At 44.7% G+C, this 24,529-nt stretch overlaps 1 protein-coding gene across 1 annotated transcript in view; it reads left to right on the top strand.

Annotated features, from left to right (window-relative positions):
• Positions 1–9,003, top strand: part of sim2 (SIM bHLH transcription factor 2) — a 112,008-nt gene extending 103,005 nt beyond the window's left edge. The window contains exons 10-11 of the mRNA XM_078232020.1: positions 6,363–6,771; positions 7,812–9,003. Coding sequence (XP_078088146.1) covers positions 6,363–6,771; positions 7,812–8,536 — 1,134 coding nt within the window. The 3' untranslated portion in view covers positions 8,537–9,003. The remainder of the gene's footprint in view (positions 1–6,362; positions 6,772–7,811) is intronic.
• Positions 9,004–24,529: the final 15,526 nt, after the last annotated feature.

The raw sequence follows: 24,529 nt of genomic DNA, 5'->3' as shown, positions 1-24,529 counted from the left end.
GCAGGCATTCACTGAGCATGTGCTAAACCCTGATCATTATGGTGTCTGAATCAATTCCACATGACAGATCTTCTTTGGCCAGCTCTGTCTGTCTTTGCGGCTCTAAGGACACCCAGAGAATGCATGCCAACGCCCCATTTTCTCAACCTGGGCTCCAAGAAGTAAATAGTGAGGAGAAATTACAAAATGTAGGGCTGTTTTCCCTGGAAGTTAGAAGATTAAGGGGTGTTTTGATCAAAGTGTTCATGATATTAAGGGGAACTGTTCGGGTAGATATCTGTAGACACCATTTTGGATCTTAAAGGGCAGTTTCAGCATCCAAACAGACAGGTACAAACTGCTGCAAAGATGAGCCAATAACACAGCAGCAAAAGGACATTTGGGGCCTTGGTAAACAATGTGACAAATGTTAATTAATTCAATTTAAGGGTCGAGATAAAAAAAATAAAAAGAACAATGGAGAAGGAAAAATTATGAATTAATTAAAATCAGATACAGAAGGGAAGGGAAATATTGGATTGTGAGAGAGCAAAATGAGGCTGGAAGGAAAAGTTTAAAAATATTAATTTTAGTATTTGAACCTTTAGATTTTAGTATTTGTAAAACTTCAGGAATAATTTATTACCTGTTGAAGTAAGACTCCAAAATTTAAACTTTTCCCATTCTGGGCCTCCCAAGGTTGAGTGACATATCTAGAGCACAAACTTGTCCCATTTTCCAGGCCGATAACCCATCAAATTGTCCACCTAACTGTCAAGAAGCATTTTCGCAGACTTCATTAGAAACACAGTAGGATTTATAAATAAGAAGAACTGTACAACAAAACAGCAACAAGCACAGCTGCCCTAGTCCCTGTATGTCTCCTGCCTAAGAGAGGACTCCATCCCCTGGGTGATTACCCACACGGCATCCCGATTGGTCCCCCAAGCCTGTGTTGCCCTTAAAGGGACAATCACCACAAATCACCACATTCCTCTCCCTTTAACTCTTCTATACAATTTTCAATAACTAAGTTACTCAGTCCTAAATTCTAACTAAACATTATGGTCGGAATTCTCCGACCACGCCCTCGGCTGGAATTCTCCAATCCTGCCACACTGAATGGAGATTTGGCTGAGTGCCAAATTCACTGTTCTTGCTGATGGTAGTGGTGGGACATATGATATCAGGGAATTTTGGCTCATATACATGAGTTGGATAATTAGAAATCAACACCGGAATTTTACTGTCCCCCCCCCCCCCGCTATGGGAATTGAAGCAGGCGAAGGAGGGCCATGGAAAGGTCCATTAACCTCGGGTGGGATTTTACAGTTTCAGGATGAACGAGGCCATAAAATCCTGCCCCCTGTTTTTGAGTGGCTTTTCTGTTTCTCGTAGAACAGTTTAATTCTGCAGTCTGAGATGCCTCCACCGGGTAGACATTAACAGGAACTGCAATAATGGCACAGGCAATTGCTTCCATGCAGAATCAGTTATGTCTATAACAGGTCGATCAGGTACTTCGGTGCTTATGGGTTCAAAAACATTTATTGACAACAACATTGACTGCTGGAGCGTCGCTCTGCTCCCCAAGGGATCCACATGTTTACAAGTGATCCATCCCTCCATGTCTACTTGGTATCTCAGGGGTCCGGTCTCAGAGACAATAATTCAGGCGATCTAACTTGATCCACTACTGAAGTTTCCTATCATGACACCATATCATATTATGTTCTGAATACGGGTTTTCTTTTATCCTTGCTCTGTTTCCGTAACTTGAGTCATGTGATAAAGTTTTTTCTCTTTCCAGCATTTCAATTAAGCGTCTTTTTCATTGACCATTTTATCATATTGTTCTTGTGCTTTTCCACTTGTGTGACCATGTCAGCAATCTTGTTCTGGTACGTAATCTCAGTTTCTTTCTCTGTCTGAATTGCTGATTCTGCTGTCAATTTCCATGCTTTAACATCTGCAGTTAATTTCTCATTGTCAAGTTTCCTTTCTTCAAGCTCTTATTCTCCTGATTCAATTCTTCACTGGACTTGTTCTTATTTTACAGTTCTGATTGTTCTGCATTATCTCACTAATTTCTCTCTCTTAACTTGATTTTGTCAACTTTTGGAATTTTTCTCAATTTTGCTGTCAGTCATTTCATCTTGCTGTTTTAATATCTTCTCTAGAGCTTCACTTCTTTTTGCTGATTCCTCTTTATGTTCAATAGTACCAAGGTTCTTTTGAAGTCTTTAATTTCTGTGTTTCTTCTGAAAGGAATCCATCATGTTCTCATTGAACATAAACATTTCACAAATGGAACCTTCATTTCTATTTGTCTTAACTTCAGCAAACCCTTTTGGCTTCACTGTTGGTTGGGTCTGTCTCCAACAAAGTGGTAACTTGTTTCCATTCTGCAATTCTCTCATCGCTCTTCTTGTGAGGTCTTTCTGTGCCCTTGTTCTGGAATCTTTTATTGCCTTCCTTCTGGAGTCTTTTATTGCCTTTCTTCTGGGGTCTTTCATTAACTTCTTTCTGGGGTCTTCTGTTACCCACTTTCTAGTCTTTTCTATTCCCTACTCTTAGTGATCTTTGTTGCCTCCCCTTTGAGGTATTTCATTGCCTCTTCCTTGAGATCTTCATTGCCATCTTCTGCATTCTTCTGTTGTCTCTTTGTCTCTTCCTTAAGATCTTCATTGCCTCTGTGAGATCTTCCATTGCATCTTCGTTGAGGTCTTTGTTGCTTATGGATCTTTTTTGGGAGTTGCCCTTTATCTGAGGTCTTTTCCAGTTTTCCGGTCCATAGCCACTTGTTCCTTCTTGTGGTTGAAGGTTCAAGTGCATTGTCACTTTAAATGCATTGCCGCTTTAAGACTGCCATTTTTAATTCACTGTGTTGACAGCAGTTGCCTCATTGTGTTTTTCCCGTGCTTTTGAAGTTTTGGCACGGACTTGGCTGCTCTTTTTTGAACGTTTAAAACTTAACTTTTACAGACGGAAAGGCCTTTTAATGATCTCTGTAGTTTATTTCTTGTGGAGACTCCTTTTTTCTTCTTTTTTGACATATCGGTTTTTAAAATCAATTTCGCTGGCACTCAAGGTTGGATGAGGCCGTTGTTAAAAAACTGGTTAACTTCTTTTCTAAACTGGTTGAGGACTTCTCTTCTTTTTAAGACTTTAGAACTTCTCTGTGACGATTGCTACCATTGAACCCCTGCAGGCTCTGTTCTGATTGGAAGCTTGTCAGTTTCCTACACTTCAGAACATCTCCTGCAGCTACTTGGGGCATTTTTTATACTCAAAGCATTGCTTTCTGTGCTCTCTAATCAAAAAATCTTTGCAGCAACTATGTTCCTTTTTAACCTAAGTTCCATTTTTTTAAAACTTAAAGCCACAGCTCTTGCTTCTTGGGGTTATTTTCTCTTTTTTTATCTCTTTGCATTCCTAAACTTTTGACTTTGCCAGCCAAGTCATATTTGTTCTATGCCTATCCCTCGGGGTCTGGCAAAATCTCAATTTCTCAAAGGCGTCTATTCTTCCAAAGAGAGGCATTTGGGGAGTATTTTTTTAGACTGCGATTGAAACCGGAATCTCACAGCTGTCAGGCAGAGGCAGTGTCATGATAATTTTATCCTCGTCGCCAGATGTAATGATGCATGTTCACAAACTTCATTAGAAAAACAGTACGATTTATTAATAAGAAAATATGTATAGCAGTACAGCAACAGCTGCCCTGGTTCCCTACATGTCTACTGCCTCAGAATGGACTCCACTCCCTGAAGTGTTTACTCACTCTGTGTCCCATTTGGTCTCCCAAGACATGTGACCTTTACTCTGCTGTGTTGCCCTTAAAGGAACAATTACCATAAATAACCGCAATAACTTTCTGCAATTAGTTTAGTTCTTATTTATGGTGTAAATCCATCAATTTCTTGAACCCCACAGAGAGGTTGATGGGGAGATTGCAGTTATATCAGGCAGCCTAAATCATCCAGCAATTGTGTAAATCTTAACTCATGGCATATCTCTTTGAAAATGCAAACCCAATAAACTTACAAGTTGTCCATTGACTCTTAATGGGCCAAAGTTCCACAGGCCTCAATTGTTCCTCCATATCTCATACAAGTGGTCAGTCACCATAACCAAGCTCAAATATGCATGCTGCCCATTTAATCCTGCAGCAGACAACTTCTGATCCCAAACATGCTCCAACTTGACATCCTCACATGCATAATGTTTGAATTTTGAAATATAACTGATTGACACACCTGGCTTTCTATAGGCATGTGACTATGGCATGAGGCTGCTCCTGGAGTCAGGCATCTTAAGATCAATTCAATAAAGCCACTCACTGAGACAAGGCACGAATGAAGCTCTGCTATCCTTACATTTGAAACACATGCCATCCCAATTAGATAACACTGGATAGTAGCTAGAAATAGGAACAACTTTCCTTCTCTTATCTTTCAATGGCAAAGACTAAAGAAAGAACAAACTTTCATTTATATTGGCCTTTCATGTCCTCAGGACACCACAAAGTGCATCACAGCCAATTAAATGCGTTCCAAGTACAGTAATCGTTGTAAGGTAAACAAACACCATGACCAATTTGTGCCGAGTCAGCAAACAGCATGGAGATAGATAACATATCAACATGTTTGACTGGAGTTGCCAGGACACTGGCAGGTGAGGCCTCAATTTTGCATTAAATTGAGGCCTCATCTGCCACTGCTCCTTTAAGGGCAACACAGCAGAGTAAGGGTCGCAAGTCTTGGGAGACCAATTGGGACACAGAGTGAGTAAACACTTCAGGGAGTGGAGTCCATTCTGAGGCAGTAGATAAAGAGGGGAATAGGGCAGCCGTGCTGGCTGTTCTACTGCTCTACATTTTTTTAATCAATAAATCCTACTGTGTTTCTAATGAAGTTTGTGAATGTGCATCTGGCGATAAGGATAAAATTATCATGACACTGGCTCTGCCTGACAGCTGTGACTATCCTGTTTCAATCGAAGTCTAAACAAAATACTCACTCTACTGCTTTACCACATTAAACTCTGCTACCTCAACTAGTTCTTAGCATTTAAGAAGTTCTTCTCCCTCCACCATGGCCTCTTCCACCATGTCTCCTTCACCAGTGAGCCCAGCCCTCAGTTCTGTACCAAAAATGTCAGCCTGGATGACCTATGCAAGGCTGTGCAATGTGACTTGAACCTTCTTACTCACGGCAACATAACTTAATCAAAGCGGACATCAACCTAAATCCACAAAATAAACAAATTAAATGAACATTAGGAATTCTCTACAAAGATAACTTTGTATAAAGGCACAAACTATCAGTCCAACTGAAGACTGTCGGGATGTTCTGAAGGTTGAACTGTCATATATACTGTACATCCTTCAAGTGGAATGTGCCAATGGCAATGTGTTTAAATAAGGTTATTGGCCACTTTTAATGTAATAAGGATCAGCTAAACTGATGTGATGAGGAGAATTGATTCATTGTCACTTTGCAGATTGGGTAAGGAAATCTATTAGAAATTTATGAAGACTACATTCGAGTCATTCAAAAATCTGTAAAAGAAATGAGAATTAGTTCCTGCGGTTCCGTACAAGACTCCTCCACTGGCCACATTCCATTGCGATGTATTTTGCTACGTCCAGGTGATGTCCCATTCTTGAAGGTCCTCCATAAATGTATATCATCAGATCTTATTTGGCCAGCCCTGTCTTTGTCTTTTACCTGGTGGTGTCCATTTTGCTGCCACATCTGGGAGGCGAAGTGCGGGTCCTGCCAGCCTCAATCATCTCCCCGTCGTGATGTCCCAGTCACCTCTGTAGAACCTCTTTATTGGTGATGCAGTCCCTCCATGTGATGCCCAGAATCTTATATAGGCAGCACCTGTGAAAGGCGCACAACTTAACGTGACACTTTTGTTGTTCTCTTCCGTGTCTCGCTGAAATAAATGCTGGCTCTAAACTTTTCTCAAGATTGAGTCTGCAGCTGATTTTTGTCACCGGTTGGTTAGATTCTTGTACACTCAAGGAGAAAGCTTATTTCTGTTTGGTATTTGCTGCAGAGTAATAAACGTATTGAACCTCAAGTCTATGATTTCACCAGGAATAGTGAAAGAAGGAAATCAATTTGTGTAGGGATTGAAACATTCAAAAATTGATTAATGTCCTGACAGTCATTTAAAAATAATCATTAGGAAATCAAATCTAACCAACTCAATTCCTTACAAACAGGCAAATGGATAATATAAATATTTGCAAAAATGTATTCATTTTCATTTGTTAATGTAGTTTGAGAAGAGATTGTACAATGAGATTAATGGCCTTTTTTAACACTTTATTATAATTAACCTTCTTTTCCTCTTGCCCTCCTTTCCAGCAATACAATTCATTCCACACTGAGAAAGCTGATTGTGACCACACCAATAGCTGGGGAGGAAGCCCCTTGCTGAACATTGTATCACCCCAGGAGAGCACTTCTCACCAGGAGAACAATGAACTTCTTTATGCCTCGTCACACGGGCATCCATTCACCTACACCTATGGACACTTCCCACTGGACGCTCAAGTGCTCACCAGCAAAAAACAGATGACGCCTGGTAGACTAGCTCAGAGTCAAAGGTCGCCTTGTGAAACAGCAAGGTTCTACGTGGGTGCATTTCAGGCAACCAGTGACAGCTGCTGGCATCTGACAAGTTCATCATCAGCTCAAAGTCGTTCCCCCTCCAAGAGTCTGCAGGATCACCCCATTAGTGAATCTCACTATTGCTCTGCACAGAATTATCAGTGTAAGTTCTGCTATTGCACTGAGAGCTACTTAAAATTGTATATTTTAGGCGGAATTTCATTCGAGTCTCAAAGTGATTCATTTCTTTAAGGTGCAGTCTCTGTTACATAGGCAAGTGCCCAATACTTGTGTGCACAGCAAGATCCCATAAACAGCAAATGAAATCCATGACCAGTTAATCCAATTTTGGTGGTGTTGTTTGAGAGAGGGACATTGGCCAGGACATCAGAAAGAATTCGTTGCTTTTCTTTGAGCTATACCCTGGGAACTTCCACAGGCAAACAGGGCATTCACGTAACATCTCACCCAATAACACATGGCCTAATCACTATCAGTTATTTGCTTCCTTTATATTTTCAGTGCTGTTCCTAACAATTATTATCAGTGCAGTTTAAAGATAAATTATACATTGTGACATCAATTAAAATAGAATGTTGTAAAGGAAAATATCAGGAAATAGCTTTGAGACATATAAGCTTTTCTGATATTTAACTTTGGAATCCTAGTAGCCTACTTGTGGAGCCATGAGCTCACTTTTCATTCATGCCATTGCAGGCTTATTTTGTAATAGAGGCCCACATGCCAGCTCTGTAAACAGCATGGTGGCACAGTGGTTAGCATTGCTGCCTCACAGCGCCAGGGACCCGGGTTCAATTCCAGCTTCGGATGACTGTGTGTGTGGAGTTTGTACATTCTCCCCGTGTCTGTGAGGGTTTCCTCCGGGTGCTCCAGTTTCCTCCCACAGTCCAAAGATGTGCCGATTAAGATGAAATGGATATGGTGGCTTCCATTACCCTTCCAAAATGCCAGAGACGACATATGGTCCAGTTTCTGTTTTAATAGCAAATCAGCCACTGGTGGTACACTTTCAAAACTAACTGGAATACTTAATAGGATTTGTCAATTGATTGATTTGCTATCACCTTAATGGGAGGCAGGTTAATTAGAAACAGCAGTCACCAATTTAGTGTGCACTCAATGGCCATTGCACTCCCATCACATTGTGCTTAACGCTTTCTTAATACTTTCCTTTTCATTTAGGTGTATTGCCTAACAACCGGCAGTGTGAAGGAGCAACATCTGGCACCTTCTCCAGTTGTGCATCATCAAGACCAAACAATAAATATAAGGAGGAACCTTACATTAACCCTGTTAAGCAAAACAAAGTAGAAATATTGCATCCCGTGCAACATGTTATCAAGGAAGAGTGTAAGGTACTGTTCAAACATAATTCTCAGGAGAAATTATGCAATGATGGAAAGTGTTTTTCACCCTCTTTGAATGATTCTTTGTTAGCTAAGTCAGACTGTGATGCAGCCAAATCAATGGCACGGATAAGCCAACAACTTTTACCAACCCAAACACCCTATGAACAAACTAGAAGGATTTGTATGAAAGAGCTCCAGTATGAACACGAGAACCACCACAAACCCAATCTGGACAACATGAATAATGTTAGGGCCACCACCAAACTGAATGAAGGGAGGGTACACGAACAGCAGGAACCAGTGGCTATGGGAACATCAGGACAAACCCATCTCGGATCCTTAAGTTACGGCCAGTTCTTTTCAAAGCACACCTTCCAAAGATCACCCTGTGCGGTGACAGGTTACATCATGGAAAATCGGGGTTACGCTGCTGATGAGAAGAATTCTTTTGGCTACAGAAACCCAAGTCCAGCTTTGAACTCTTCACCAGAAATGCACCAAGAGGCTGTCCTTCCACATTACATAGGAACATCTGTCATAATAACAAACGGGAGGTGACAAGGAATTTATTCACATAGATAGAGGGCGTATTTGTACAAAGTAACTCAACAAGAACTTTTGTTACCTCTCCAGGTACAACGGTAGTCCAGTTTTGCAGCTATACTGGCAAACTGTGTATAACACACTCCAAAGTTAGAGAAGGCTTATTCTGTGGTCTTGAGTTGCTGATGCGTTTCTTTGTCTCTGAAGTTTCAAGTCTAAGTCAATGTGATCTTAAGAAGTCGAAAACACAAAATGTTATCACTTGTGCAATATCCGAAATGTGGGCACATGGAACCATTCACAGAATGTTGCGTTATTGCTTGCATTATTGACAATATACTTTCCCCCACTAATACCTATTATCTTATTGACTTATATATAATGGACATATCAATGCCAGACAGAAAATTAATTCTTGACTGCATTGTGAAGTCTTATTTCAGATTCATGAAGGAATAATACTATGTATTAAATGATTGCAATTATCCAAAGCAAAGTCCTTTATTGCTCTGCAGTTTGCACATGTTACAAATGTGGCCTATATGTCACTCGGTGTTGTCTTTGAGAACTTGAAAACAACAAGGTGCTGCTTCTGTGAGACTCAGTGAGAACCAAGGTAAGCTAAATTATTTCTAAATTATAAATCAGGCACAATGGTTTTATATTGGCACAAGTATGGGAAACACTTGTAGAAATCGCTGTGCTAAATGACCAATGCATAATTGCAGACTGCTCCCTTGCTAATCCCTCAGCAGAACCGTTTTACATTGATGTCCAGTGGACCAAACCTAAAAAAACATGAAGCACATGTGCTGTCTCTCTAAATTACAGATGTCCTTACCACAATTGTCAACTCAATGATGAGGGATTATTCACATTTTAAACAGGGAAAGAAAATAATCTTAAAATGTCATGTAAATTCCACTAATTAAATGCGAAAGGCATCAAAAAAGGACTACGTTTTAGTCCCATCCGAAACATCTGTTTAAATGACACTGCTGCTGCTGATCAAGTTAGATTTATTACTTACTACAGGGGTTAAGCTTAATTACAGCTGTCAGACTTACTGATGTGAATTCACACACGCTGTTTAATTCACGAATTTAGCTAATCATCACACAACAGTTTATAAGTAACACAGAAATATTAATTGCACATTCTTGTGGAAAAAAGAAACCAAACCCCTAAAGTGTTGTTTATCCTGCAGAACTACCACCTATAATACATTAAATATCTTTAGAAATCTTTACAACACATTAGGCTGGATTTTACTCCAGCAAACAAACAGCACTTGCCTCCCCTAAGACTTGCACATTGACCTTCATTTTTGAGCATTTGCACTGGAAAGTCTTGTCATCCAAAACAGCAGGTCAAACATTTCCTTAACTGATCAGATTGAAGAATTATTTTGTTTTATTTGTCCATGGGTTGTGCCCGCCCCTGAGGGCATTTCACGGGGGCACAATGGTTAGCACTGCTGCTTCACTGCGCCAGGAATCCAAATTCAATTCCCAGCTTGGGTCACTGTCGGTGTGGAGTTTGCACGTTCTCCCCACATCTGCGTGGGTTTCCTCCGGGTGCTCCGGTTTCCTCCCACAGTCCGAAAGATGTACTGGTTAGGTGCATTGACCATGCTAACTTCTCCCTCAGTGTGGCGACTAGGGGATTTTCACAGTAGCGTCATTGCAGCGTTAATGTAAGCCTACTTATGACATAAACTTTTTTTAAAATTCAGAGTCAACTGTGGGCCTGGAGTCACATGTAGGCCAGACCTGGTAAGGATGACAGATTTCCTTCCCGAAAAGACATGAGTGAACCAATTTTTTTTACGGCAGTCAACAATAGTTTAATGGTCATCATTAGACCTTTTTTTTACTGAATTCAAATTCACCACCTGCCGTGATGGGGTTCGAACCCAGGTCCCAGAGCCCACCAACAATACCACTATGCCACTGCTTTCCCTACGTTAATAAGTAGTGCTATCTAAACAAGACATGGCCATTAAAATATTTATTTCAGTGTCAAACCAGATACAGATAGTGAAATAATGAGGGAAAGAAAGAATGGATCAAAATTCGCCGAGACATGAATCTGTCATGGGGATCCCCTGGGGCGTAAAGCTGAGTATAGCCCCCAGGGGAGAGGGACATGGTCAGGCAGGGTGATAGAGGCAGGCTGCCTCACATCCTATAAAAGGTAACTTGATGAGCACTTGGCATGCCATAACATTCAAGGCTATGGGTAAATAAATGGGATTAGGTAGTTAGGTTAGGTGTTTCTCATGTCGGTGCAGACTGATGGGCCGAAAGGTCTCTTCTGCACTGTATAATTCTATAAAAAGAGTAAGAAGTTTAAGAACACCAGGTTAAAGTCCAACAGGTTTATTTGGTAGCAAAAGCCACACAAGCTTTCGGAGCTCCAAGCCCCTTCTTCAGGTGAGTGGGAATTCTGTTCACAAACAGGGCATATAAAGACAGAAACTCAATTTACATGAATAATGGTTGGAATGCGAATACTTACAACTAATCAAGTCTTTAAGAAACAAAACAACGTGAGTGGAGAGAGCATCAAGACAGGCTAAAAAGATGTGTATTGTCTCCAGACAAGACAGCCAGTCTTGGAGACTGTCTGGAGACAATACACATCTTTTTAGCCTGTCTTGTGCTCTCTCCACTTACGTTGTTTTGTTTCTTAAAGACTTGATTAGTTGTAAGTATTCGCATTCCAACCATTATTCATGTAAATTGAGTCTGTGTCTTTATAAGCTCTGTTTGTGAACAGAATTCCCACTCACCTGAAGAAGGGGCTTGGAGCTCCGAAAGCTTGTGTGGCTTTTGCTACCAAATAAACCTGTTGGACTTTAACCTGGTGTTGTTAAACTTCTTACTGTGTTTACCCCAGTCCAACGCCAGCATCTCCACATCATGTCTATAAAAAGAGGCAGAGGTAAAAGAGTGGGGAAAAAATATTTTTTTTAAATGACATGGTAGCTGTACCCTTACATCTTTAGAAGTTTAGTTGATTATCTAGCAATGGTTTCCATGGCAAATTCCTATTTCATCTTTATAATGGAGACGTGTGAATTATAACTTCTTGTCAGGGAAAGACAGAATGTAATGCAAGTGGAGACTGAAGTATGCCTGTGTGTTGTAGTCCAATAATTCCCTGGCCTCTAGCTCTGCTTCACCTCAACTCATCCTTCAATCTTGACACCCATTGTGTAACACTGGGCAAAATCAATTAGTATTTTTTTTAAAGATGCTCTGTGCTGTCGCCAAGCTTCTTTGTTCAGTTTGTAAGAGCTGATTGGTCTAAGGGACCATAGCTTCCAAATCTGAACATATGTATCCTCTTCTGCTGATTATCTTTCAATGGTGTGCTTAGAAACACATACCTGATTCAACATACAGTATACATTCTTGCTCCATACTTCACCATTCCACAATCCACACTAGATGTAGTCTAATGTGATGGCAAGATGGCACAATGGTTAGCACTGCTGCCTCACAACTCCAGGGACCGGGGTTCAATTCCAGCCTTTAGGTCACTGTCTGTGTGGAGTTTGGACATTCTCACTGGGTCTGCGTGGGTTTCCTCCGGGTGTTCTGGTTTCCTCCTACAGTCCAAAGATGTGCGGGTTAAGTTCATTGGCCATGCTAAATTGTCCCTTAGTGTCAGGGGGACTTGTGTGGCAAATGCATGGGGTTACGGGGATAAGGCCTGGGTGGGATTGTTGTCTGTGCAGGCTCGATGGGCTGAATGACCTCCTTCAGCACTGTAGGGATTCTATGATTCTATTAGAGAGCTAGCTAGGACAAAAGTTGGTGTGCATTTTGGTGATAGTGACCACAATTCGGTTACGTTCACCTTAGTGATGGAAAGGGATAGGCATGAACCTCGGGCCAGTGGTTTTAGCTGGGGGAAGGGTAATTATGAGGCTATTAGGAGAGAATTAGGAAACATAGGTTGGACTAGGAGATTACAGGGACTGGGAACGTCCGACATGTGGAGTTTTTTCAAGGAGCAGCTACTGCGAGTCTGTGATAGGTATGTCCCTGTCAGGCAAGGAGGAATTGGTAGGGCTAGGGAACCGTGGTGCACCAAAAAAGTTTCTTTGTTGGTTAAAAAGAAAAAGGAGGCTTATGTTCGGATGAGACGTGAGCACTCGGGTAGTGCACTAGAAAGCTTTAGATTGGCTAAGAGGGAGTTGAAGAGCGAGCTTAGAAGGGCTAAAAGGGGACATGAGAAGACTTTGGCGGATAGGGTTAAAGAGAATCCTAAGGCGTTCTATAGGTATGTCAAGAACAGAAGGTTGGTTAGGGCAAGTTTAGGGCCAGTTATAGATGGCAGAGGGAAGTTATGTGTGGAACCGGAGGAGATTGGTGAGGCATTGAACCAATATTTCTCTTCGGTGTTCACGCAAGGGGACATGAATATAGCTGAGGAGGACACTGGGTTGCAAGGGAGTAGAATAGACAGTATTACAGTTGATAAGGAGGATGTGCAGGATATTCTGGAGGGTCTGAAAATAGATAAATCCCCTGGTCCGGATGGGATTTATCCAAGGATTCTCTGGGAGGCAAGAGAAGTGATTGCAGAGCCTCTGGCTCTGATCTTCAGGTCGTCGTTGGCCTCTGGTATAGTACCAGAAGATTGGAGGTTAGCGAATGTTGTCCCATTGTTTAAGAAGGGGAACAGAGACTTCCCCGGGAATTATAGACCGGTGAGTCTCACTTCTGTTGTCGGCAAGATGTTGGAAAAAATTATAAGGGATAGGATTTATAGTTATTTGGAGAGTAATGAATTGATAGGTGATAGTCAGCATGGTTTTGTGGCAGGTAGGTCGTGCCTTACTAACCTTATTGAGTTTTTTGAGAAAGTGACCAAGGAGGTGGATGGGGGCAAGGCAGTGGACGTGGTATATATGGATTTTAGTAAGGCGTTTGATAAGGTTCACCATGGTAGGCTTCTGCAGAAAATGCAGATGTATGGGATTGGGGGTGATCTAGGAAATTGGATCAGGAATTGGCTAGCGGATAGGAAACAGAGGGTGGTGGTTGATAGTAAATATTCATCATGGAGTGCGGTTACAAGTGGTGTACCTCAGGGATCTGTTTTGGGGCCACTGCTGTTTGTAATATTTATTAATGATCTGGATGAGGGTATAGTTGGGTGGATTAGCAAATTTGCTGATGACACCAAAGTCGGTGGTGTGGTAGACAGTGAGGAAGGGTGTCGTAGTTTGCAGGAAGACTTAGACAGGTTGCAAAGTTGGGCCGAGAGGTGGCGGATGGAGTTTAATGCGGAGAAGTGTGAGGTAATTCACTTTGGTAGGAATAACAGATGTGTTGAGTATAGGGCTAACGGGAGGACTTTGAATAGTGTGGAGGAGCAGAGGGATCTAGGTGTATGTGTGCATAGATCCCTGAAAGTTGGGAATCAAGTAGATAAGGTTGTTAAGAAGGCATATGGTGTCTTGGCGTTTATTGGTAGGGGGATTGAATTTAGGAGTCGTAGCGTTATGTTGCAACTGTACACAACTCTGGTGCGGCCGCACTTGGAGTACTGTGTGCAGTTCTGGTCCCCACATTACAGGAAGGATGTGGAGGCTTTGGAGAGGGTGCAGAGGAGGTTTACCAGGATGTTGCCTGGTATGGAGGGGAGATCCTATGAGGAGAGGCTGAGGGATTTGGGATTGTTTTCGCTGGAAAGGCGGCGGCTAAGAGGGGATCTTATTGAAACATATAAGATGATTAGAGGTTTAGATAGGGTGGATAGTGATAGCCTTTTTCCTCTGATGGAGAAATCCAGCACGAGGGGGCATGGCTTTAAATTGAGGGGGGGTAGTTATAGAACCGATGTCAGGGGTAGGTTCTTTACCCAGAGGGTGGTGAGGGATTGGAATGCCCTGCCAGCATCAGTAGTAAATGCGCCTAGTTTGGGGGCGTTTAAGAGATCCGTAGATAGGTTCATGGACGAAAAGAAATTGGTTTAGGTTGGAGGGTCACAGTTTTTTTTTTTAACTGGTCGGTGCAACATCGTGGGCCGAAGGGCCTGTTCTGCGCTGTAATGTTCTATGTTCTATGTTCTATGTTCTAAAAAGCTGTTATGGGGAAGTGGGAAGAGGTCACAAAAGGACAAGAACAAATTCAGAGGGAAGATAAGAACATAGAAAGAGGAGTTGGTCATTTAGCTCATCAAATCATAGAAATCATAGAAACCCTACAGTACAGAAAGAGGCCATTCAGCCCATCGAGTCTGCACCGACCACAATCCCACCCAGGCCTTACCCCCATATCCCTACATATTTTACCCACTAATCCCTCTAACCTACGCATCTCAGGACATTAACGGGCAATTTTAGCATGGCCAATCAACCTAACCAGCACATCTTTGGACTGTGGGAGGAAACCGGAGCACCCGGAGGAAACCCACGCAGACACAAGGAGAATGTGCAAACTCCACACAGACAGTGACCCGAGCCGGGAATCAAACCCAGGTCCCTGGAGCTGTGAAGCAGCAGTGCTAACCACTGTGATACTGTTCCGCTATTCAGTGGGTGTAGCTGATCTGTGACCCAACTTCATGTACCCCACTTTTCTTTTAAACCCTTTACAGTCTTTGCTTAAACAAAAATCTCTCAATCACAGATGTTAAATAAATAACTGATCCAGCACCATCAGTTTGCAGAAGAGTTCCAAAATTCTACCACATTACTTGTTGAATTGTTACTTAACTTCACTCCTATAAACGCTGCGCTAATATTTAGACTAATCTTAGCCCTGGTTTCACCCAGCAATAATAACACCCTTTATCTATCTTATCAGTTCCCTTAATACCTTGACAACTTTGGGCAAATTATCATTTAATCTTCTAAATTGCAGTGAATATCGTAAAACCCATACAGTGCAGAAGGAGGCCATTCAGCCTATCAAGTCTGCACCAACTCTCCGACATAGCATCTTACACAGGCCCACTCCCCCGTCTCATTCCCCGTAATCCCACGTATTACCCCACCAATCCCCCTACGCATCTTGGGGCACTAAGGTGCAATTTAATATGGCCAATCCACCTACCTGCACATATTTAGAGTGTAGGAGGAAACCAGAGCTGCCGGAGGAAACCCACATGGGGAGAATGTGCAAACTCTACACAGACAGTCACTCGAGGCCAGAATTGAACTCGGGTCCCTGGTGCTGTGAGGCGGCAATGCTAACCACTGTGCCGCCATGCTGCCCAATATAATTGTTTCAAGTTACTAATGTTTATCAGGAGTGGCATGGCAGGTGCTGAAGGGGTTTTTGTGGACTTCAAGGCTTCTGCACAAACCAGTTGCTCCCATGTATGGGTGAAGTTAGCATTCCTCTGGAAATACAGTGTGGCTGCGAGAATGTACGAAGGCCATGGAGAGCAGAAGAAGCTGCTGGAAGATAAAGGAGGAAGAGAGGGTAGAAGGGTTGTCAGCAGGAGGTCCAATCCACCCATAGGGTCGGCAAGCAATTCTCCTATCAGAACTTCAGCAAGGCACAGTGTGAATTCTGCACTTCAGTAAGGATATCTCCGTGGAAATCTGTAACCACAGAGCAGCTATGCAGGTGACTGTTGTGATGAACTTTTATGTGTTTGACCCTTTCCTGGCTGGAGCTGGAGCTATTTAGCCTATCTCAGTTTGCTGTGCGCTGTTATGTAAGAGGAGTCACTGAAGTTTTCTATTCAATGTGAAGTCATTACATTTAGTTCTCTCGTGCAAGAGAGAAGCAAGCAATTGAGTACATGGCTTCACGTGATTCCAGGTTTCCCCAGGGTTGAACGGTGTCATAAACTACACCCGCTTCATTTCTTTAGGTACTGCAAGACAACTCTTCTCTATTCCAGAACTGAAAGTGATTCCACACCCTCACTATCCAACTAGTCCAATAACCATAAAACCATAGAATTCCTACAGTGTAGAAGGAGGCCATTCGGCCCATCGAGACTTCACCGACTCTCTGGAAGATCATCTTACCCAGGCCTTACCCAGGTCTAGATTGGTGGTGGGCTCCATCAAGGACATCATCTGAGCCCTTTGCAGCAGAATTCACATGCAACTCATCCTCCAGCAAGATGGTCATCCCATAATCCTTATCCCTATTCTGGCTTCAGGATATCTGTGCACGGTGTCTCACTCCATGCAATTCTGATCAATTCTCTAAAACAAAGTTTCTCAGTTGAGCTCACGAGGATGTAGAAATGTATTCACCAGAAATACCCATCAGCTATTTTTTGCAAACCTGGGACCAAGCGTTTGGCTTTAGTTCAACCTGAACAGTGCAGCATTGAAATAGGTCTTCTGGAGTTACCCCTTTAAAGTTTATTTATTCATGAGACAAAGTAAGGCTTACATTAACACTCCAATGAAGTTACTGTGAAAATCCCCTAGTCGCCACACTCTGGCACCTGTCCGGGTACACTGAGGGAGAATTTAGAATGGCCAATGCACCTAACCAGCATGTCTTTCAGACTGTGGAAGGAAACCAGAGCACCTGAAGGAAACCCGTGCAGACACGGGGAAAACGTGCAGACTCCGCACAGACAATGACCCAAGCCAGGAATCGAACCTGGGTCCCTGGTGCTGTGAGGCAGCAATGCTAACCACTGTGCCACCGCCCTTATCACTGAGGAGCTAATCTTCCTTGACTGACATTCCTTCCTTCCTTGACATTGACTGAGCTCCCTCAGATATCACCAACATCTGTGAGTAACTGAAAATTTAAGACTTGTGAGAGCTTCCTGGGCACCCAGCGCAAACAGGCTGGATCTGCTGTCAGTGTTCACAGATTAACTGAGAGTGAAATCCTTTTCTATTACTGAATCTCACAGGCTGCTGCCAGGGAGTTCTCAAGGCCACGTGGGTCCAGTTGATGGTGCCCTGGACTTGCATAAGACCTGAAATCACAGCGAATCCCACAGCTCTGGCAGCCTGGCTTGCCTCATCCATTCGGAACTGTGCATAATGATGGGTGTTGCTGAAAAGGGCCTCCCTTATGCATTTCTGTGTCACCAATTGTGAGATTCTGCAGAGGTCCCCGGTAGAAGCCTGGAAGTTCTAAGTGCTGAATTTGCGGGAAAACGGAAACAGTGGAGTAAGCCGTCCACTCTGATGAGTGCTTGTAAATAGACTGTTTGAAAAAGTAGACTGCATTGGGATATCTTTAAACTTTAAAATGTTTGAAATGATACTTGAAACTTGTACATCTGATGTGCTGAATGCAATTATACAAGATGTAAATTTTAAATTTAAACATGTTTTTTCAGTGGGAGTTCACACTCAACTCCCCCACACTGTGCAATGCAGAGGTCACATTCGCGAATATCATTAAAAGCTCAGGGGGGGGGGCCTATTCGCGCGGGAGTCTGATAATTCCGGAACTCTGCGCATGTGCAGTGGCCCCGAACTGTCAGCCACCTGTCTGCTGGCCAGATCGATTGCTGGCCAGTCTGGGACACAGTAAGAACTCTCACAACACCAGGTTAAAGTCCAACAGGTTTATTTGGTAGCAAATACCATAAGCTTTCGGAGCGCTGCTCCTTCGCCAGATGGAAGGAGCAGTGCTCCGAAAGCTTATGGTATTTGCTACCAAATAAACCTGTTGGACTTTAACCTGGTGTTGTGAGACTTCTTACTGTGTTCACCCCAGTCCAACACCGGCATCTCCACATCACGTCTGGGACCTTCACAGTGCTGCCCCCCCAGACCCCCCACAGCCTGATTAACATAGAACATAGAACATAGAAAGCCACAGCACAAACAGGCCCTTCGGCCCACAAGTTGCGCCGATCACATCCCCACCTCTAGGCCTATCTATAGCCCTCAATCCCATTAAATCCCATGTACTCATCCAGAAGTCTCTTAAAAGACCCCAACGAGTTTGCCTCCACCACCACCGACGTCAGCCGATTCCACTCACCCACCACCCTCTGAGTGAAAAACTTACCCCTGACATCTCCTCTGTACCTACCCCCCAGCACCTTAAACCTGTGTCCTCTCGTAGCAACCATTTCAGCCCTTGGAAATAGCCTCTGAGAGTCTACCCTATCCAGACCTCTCAACATCTTGTAAACCTCTATCAGGTCACCTCTCATCCTTCGTCTCTCCAGGGAGAAGAGACCAAGCTCCCTCAACCTATCCTCATAAGGCATGCCCCCCAATCCAGGCAACATCCTTGTAAATCTCCTCTGCACCCTTTCAATGGCTTCAACATCTTTCCTGTAATGAGGTGACCAGAACTGCGCGCAGTACTCCAAGTGGGGTCTAACCAGGGTCCTATAAAGCTGCAGCATTATCTCCCGACTCCTAAACTCAATCCCTTGATTAATGAAGGCCAGTACGCCGTACGCCTTCTTGACCGCATCCTCCACCTGCGAGGCCGATTTAAGAGTCCTATGGACCCGGACCCCAAGGTCCTTCTGATCCTCTACACTGCTAAGAATGGTACCCTTCATATTATACTGCTGCTTCATCCCATTGGATCTGCCAAAATGGATCACCACACACTTATCCGGGTTGAAGTCCATCTGCCACTTCTCCGCCCAGTCTTGCATTCTATCTATGTCTCGCTGCAACTTCTGACATCCCTCCAAACTATCCACAACACCACCTACCTTGGTGTCGTCAGCAAACTTACCAACCCATCCCTCCACTTCCTCATCCAGGTCATTTATGAAAATGACAAACAGCAAGGGTCCCAGAACAGATCCCTGGGGCACTCCACTGGTCACTGACCTCCATGCAGAGAAAGACCCCTCCACAGCCACTCTCTGCCTTCTGCAGGCAAGCCAGTTCTGGATCCACAAGGCAACAGCCCCTTGGATCCCATGCCCTCTCACTTTCTCAAGAAGTCTTGCATGGGGGACCTTATCGAACGCCTTGCTGAAGTCCATATAGACCACATCCACCGCTCTTCCTTCGTCAATGTGTTTGGTCACATTTTCAAAGAACTCAACCAGGCTCGAAAGGCACGACCTGCCCTTGACAAAGCCGTGCTGACTACTTTTGATCATACTAAACTTCTCTAGATGATCATAAATCCTGTCTCTCAGGATCCTCTCCATCAACTTACCAACCACTGAGGTTAGACTCACCGGTCGGTAATTTCCCGGGCTGTCCCTGTTCCCTTTCTTGAATATAGGGACCACATCTGCAATCCTCCAATCCTCCGGAACCTCTCCCGTCTCCATCGACGATGCAAAGATCATCGCCAAAGGCTCCGCAATCTCCTCCCTCGCCTCCCACAGTAACCTGGGGTACATCCCATCCGGTCCCGGCGACTTACCAACCTTGATGCCATTCAATAGTTCCAACACATCCTCTTTCTTTATGTCCACATGCTCGATCCTTTCTGTCCACCGCAAACCAGCAGTACAACCACCCAGATCCCTTTCCACCGTGAATACCGAGGTAAAGTATTCATTAAGCAGCTCCGCCATTTCTAACGGTTCCGCACAAACTTTTCTCCCTTCACCTTTTAAGGGTCCTATGCCTTCACATCTCATCCTTTTACTCTTGACATATTTGTAGAAAGCCTTGGGATTCTCCTTAATCTTACCCGCCAAGGCCTTCTCATGACCCCTTCTCGCTCTCCTAATTTCCTTCTTAAGCTCCTTCCTACATCCCGTATACTCCTCTAAATCCTTAACACCTCCTAGCTCTCTGAACCTTCTGTACGCCTCTCTTTTCTTATTCACCAGGTTCATCACAACCTTCGTGCACCACGGTTCCCGTACCCTACCAACACCCCCCTGTCTCATCGGAACGTTGTCATGCAGAGCTCCAGACAAACATTCCTTGAAAATCCTCCACTTTCCTTCGGTACTTTTCCCCAAGAATGCCTCCTTCCAATTTACCCGTCTAATTTCCTCCCTGATGACACTGTATTTCCCTTTACTCCAGAGAAACACTTTCCTAGCCTGCCTGATCCTATCTCTTTCCAATGCTATCGTGAAGGAGATAGAATTATGATCGCTATCCCCAAGATGCTCACCCACCGAGAGATCCTCCACCTGTCCAGGTTCATTAGCCAGCACCAGATCAAGTACAGCCTCTCCTCTAGTAGGCTTATCCACATACTGTGTCAGGAAACTCTCCTGGACACACCTAACAAACTCCTCTCCATCCAAACCCCTAGCCCTAGGGATATTCCAATCTATGTTTGGGAAATTAAAATCTCCCATCATGACAACTCTGTTATTCCTACATCTCTCCAGGATCTGTTTCCCCATCTGCTCCTCAACATCTCTGTTACTATTGGGCGGCCTATAGAAAACACCCAGCAACGTTACCGACCCCTTCCTGTTCCTAACCTCCACCCACAGAGACTCCGTAGTCAATCCCTCCACGGCGTCCACCTTCTCTACAGCCGTGACACTATCCCTGATCAACAGTGCCACTCCCCCCCCTCTCTTGCCTCCCTCCCTGTCCTTCCTGAAACATCTAAAACCTGGCACCTGAAGCACCCAGTCCTGTCCCTGAGACATCCAAGTCTCCGTAATGGCCACCACATCACAATTCGAAGCAGCAATCCACGCTCTAAGCTCATCCACTTTATTCACTACACTCCTGGCATTAAAATAGACACATCTCAGACCTTCAGCCTGAGCACTTCCCTTCTCCATCACTCGTCTAACCTCCCTCTTACCCTGTTTACATTCCTTATCTATTTGCGAGCTAACCTCCTCGCTCTCAGTCCCCTCATTTCGATTCCCTCCCCCCAACCTTTCTAGTTTAAAGTCTCTCCAGTAGCCTTAGCCAACCTTCCCGCCAGGATATTGGTCCCCCTGGGATTCAAGTGCCACCCGTCTTTTTTAAACAGGTCACACCTGCCCCTAAAGAGGTCCCAATGATCCAAGTACCCAAATCCTTGTCCCTTGCTCCAGTCCCTCAGCCATGCATTCATTCTCCACCGATTCCTGTTCTCACTCTCCCGCGGCACAGGCAGCAATCCCGAGATTACTACCTTTGCATTCCTCTTTCTCAGCTGTCTACCTAACTCCCTATATTCTCTTTTCATGACCCCTTCCCTCTTCCTACCTATGTCAGCAGTACCTATATGCATCACGACCTTCGGCTCCTCTCCCTCCCCCTTCAGGATTTCTGGGACTCGACCAGAGACATCCCGGACCCCTGCACCAGGGAGACAAACCACCATCCGAGAGTCCCGTCTGTGTCCGCAAAAACGCCTATCTGACCCCCTCACCGTAGAGTCCCCAATTAGCACTACCCTCCTTTCCTTACCCTTTTGCACTACTGGGCCAGGCTCAGCTCCAGAGACACTGCCACCGCTGCTTCCCCCAGGTGGGCTGTCCACCCCAGTAGTACTCAGACAGGAGTACTTATTATTAAGGGGCACATCCACCGGGGTGCTCACCATCAACTGAGCTTTCTCCTTCCTCACTGTTACCCAGTTACCCTCCTCCCGTGGTCCCGGTGTGACCACCTGCTGATAGCTCCTGTCAATGACCTCCTCACTATCCCTAACCCGGCGAAGGTCCTCGAGCTGCAATTCCAGTTCCCTAACATGGTCCCTTAGGAACCGCAGCTCAACACACCCAGCACAGATATGGTCGTCCGGGAGGCTAGGAGCCTCCAGGACCTCCCACATCCTACATTGGGAACAACATACTGGCCTCACACTCATAATTGCCCCTTTAAACACACAGGGAAAAAAAAAGTGAATGAAAATTTTAAACTTACCTTTCCTCCTCCTGTTTTCTCCAAAGCCCTGCTCTCACTGGGTCTTTTTTTTTAGGTTAGAGGAGGAGGGAGGGTGGGATACTCTACAAGTGTAGAGTATCGGGATTCCTCTCTGTTCCAATTTATTGGGGAAAAAAAAAAAATCTCTCTCTCCCAGACCTCCCTGCGCGACCACTTCCGGGTTTAGATATTTTTAAAGAAAAAACCCGCGAAAAAGTAAGTTAAAAATAACAGTGCTTACCCGCAGCACTCCTCTCGCGAATCTCTCCCTCTCTGCTGCACTTCCAAGACGCAATGATTGCGGCCCCCGATCCATTCACAGGCCAGCCATGAACCCCCCCCCCCCCCGCCAACCCAGAGCGCCCTGATCTCCAGCCCCCCCAGTATTGATGATCCCCCACCCGCAGAACCACCCAGCAGAGCCCCGCCCCCCCAGAAGGCAGACTCCTCCCCCGGCAGACAACCTCCACAGCCTGCCCTGGTCGCTAGCCTCCCTCCAGTCCCAACTGATCCCAATGCAGAGTGGCAGTGGGACCCCCAAAAAATTAGCACGGCAGGATGGGAGAATCGCCCCCATTAAGTGCGATGGTAACCATCAGAGTGACTGACATTGGATGCATTCCCAGTGCGTGAGGTATGAGAACCTCATGGAAAATGTGAGAAGTGTGAGCTACCACATCCCAAGGCAAGTGAAGGTGCCTGTATCACTGTCTCTCAGTCATCTCCATGTGTGAGCTCCGTCTTCTGTAGAACCTTCATCACACCAGACACCTTCATGGATTTGGCCCCTCTTCAGCAGTATCTAGGTCTTCCTGGAGCCCCTTTGGCTCTTGATCCTCAGAGTGATGGTCTTCTTGTAACTGTGCCAATCTCCTCATTCTAAACATAGCTATAAACAAAGCAGCCTGCATTCCCCATGCCTCCTTGTGTTTATGAATGGATGCAACTAAGCAAAGTTCCCCTGAAATGTCAGCAGCACGGCAGCACAATGGTTAGCTATGGGATCCTGGTTCAATTCCGGCCTTGGGTGGCTGTCTGTGTGCAGTTTGCACATTCTCCCCATGTCTGCATGGGTTTCCTCTGGGTGCTCCGGTTTCCTCCCAGATGTTCAGGTTAGATGGATTAGCCATGCTAAATGCATGGGGCTACGGGGATAGAGCGGGGGAGCTGGGCCTGGGTAAGATGCTCTTTCAAGGAATCGATGCAAACCTGATGTATCGAATGGCCTCCTTCTACACTGTAGGGATTCTATGGTCTTCCTCCATATACAAGGCAGGAATCCAGTATCTAGCCCTGGACCTCAGTCTGAACATTGTATGCTAAGGCCCTTTGATATCATCCTGGAGGGCGACAGGTGATGAGCTTTCCCTCAGGCATGACTGCGCACTCACAACAAGAGTCTGAATTAGGCTCAAAATCCCCACATCCCATTATCACAGTCCGGCTTCGGTAGTAACCCTCCAGTGACCTTGGCAATGAATAGCAATAGCCAATCCTTGCACTTATGTGGGTCCATGGTGCCTCTGCACAACAGCCACAGTCCTTGATTGTTTGAAGCTACACCCACTCTGGAATGCCTCTGTGAAGCTCAGATGTCAGTTAAGACCATATGCACCGCAGCATCTGGACTTACTGGCATCTCTCCTAAATGCACATCATTAGTGAAGGAGCCAAGTTCACTCACTGCGCATGTGACCCTGGAGTCCAGCACTCAGCTGAGCCATGCTCTCTGTGGTTTGAAAAGTTGTAGGGTACTCCTTCAATCAGCCAAACCCCTCCCATATGAGACCCCCCCCCCATCCTACCTCTTTCTCACCCCTTCCCTCTCGTGTTTCCCCCTCCACTAGTCCTGCCTCTGTTTCACCCCTCCTTTGCCCAGTTTTGGTGTAGCTTGTGTTGTCAGAACCCCATATTTCGCAGTTGTGCTCTTAAAGGTAAAAGCTTCATCTACTGATCCCCAATTCATGGATGAAGTGCAGTTCGCCAGGTACGTGCCACGTATATACAACTGTGAAACAGACCATTCTAATTAGCTTTAGTTTGGGGAAATGTAATTCCAGAGAGCTGGCCTTTTATTGAGCATTCATGAGATGCGAAAGAATGCAGGTGTCGTTCCCAAATTAGATCGGCAGGAAATTCAACCCACATTTTAACTGCCAGGCAAAGTCGGAGAACAAAATTCTAAACTAATGTTCCATCAACAGGAAATAGACTTTTCCAATCACGTCAAATTCCACCCAAATCCCAGCTCTTGGATAATCAGCGTGTTAACAGACGTG

This window comes from Mustelus asterias, chromosome 17 (assembly GCF_964213995.1).
Source record: "Mustelus asterias chromosome 17, sMusAst1.hap1.1, whole genome shotgun sequence".
In the NCBI taxonomy this organism is placed as follows: domain Eukaryota; kingdom Metazoa; phylum Chordata; class Chondrichthyes; order Carcharhiniformes; family Triakidae; genus Mustelus; species Mustelus asterias.
Note: the sequence above shows the minus strand (reverse complement) of the source record. Positions and strands in the feature narration are given on the sequence as shown.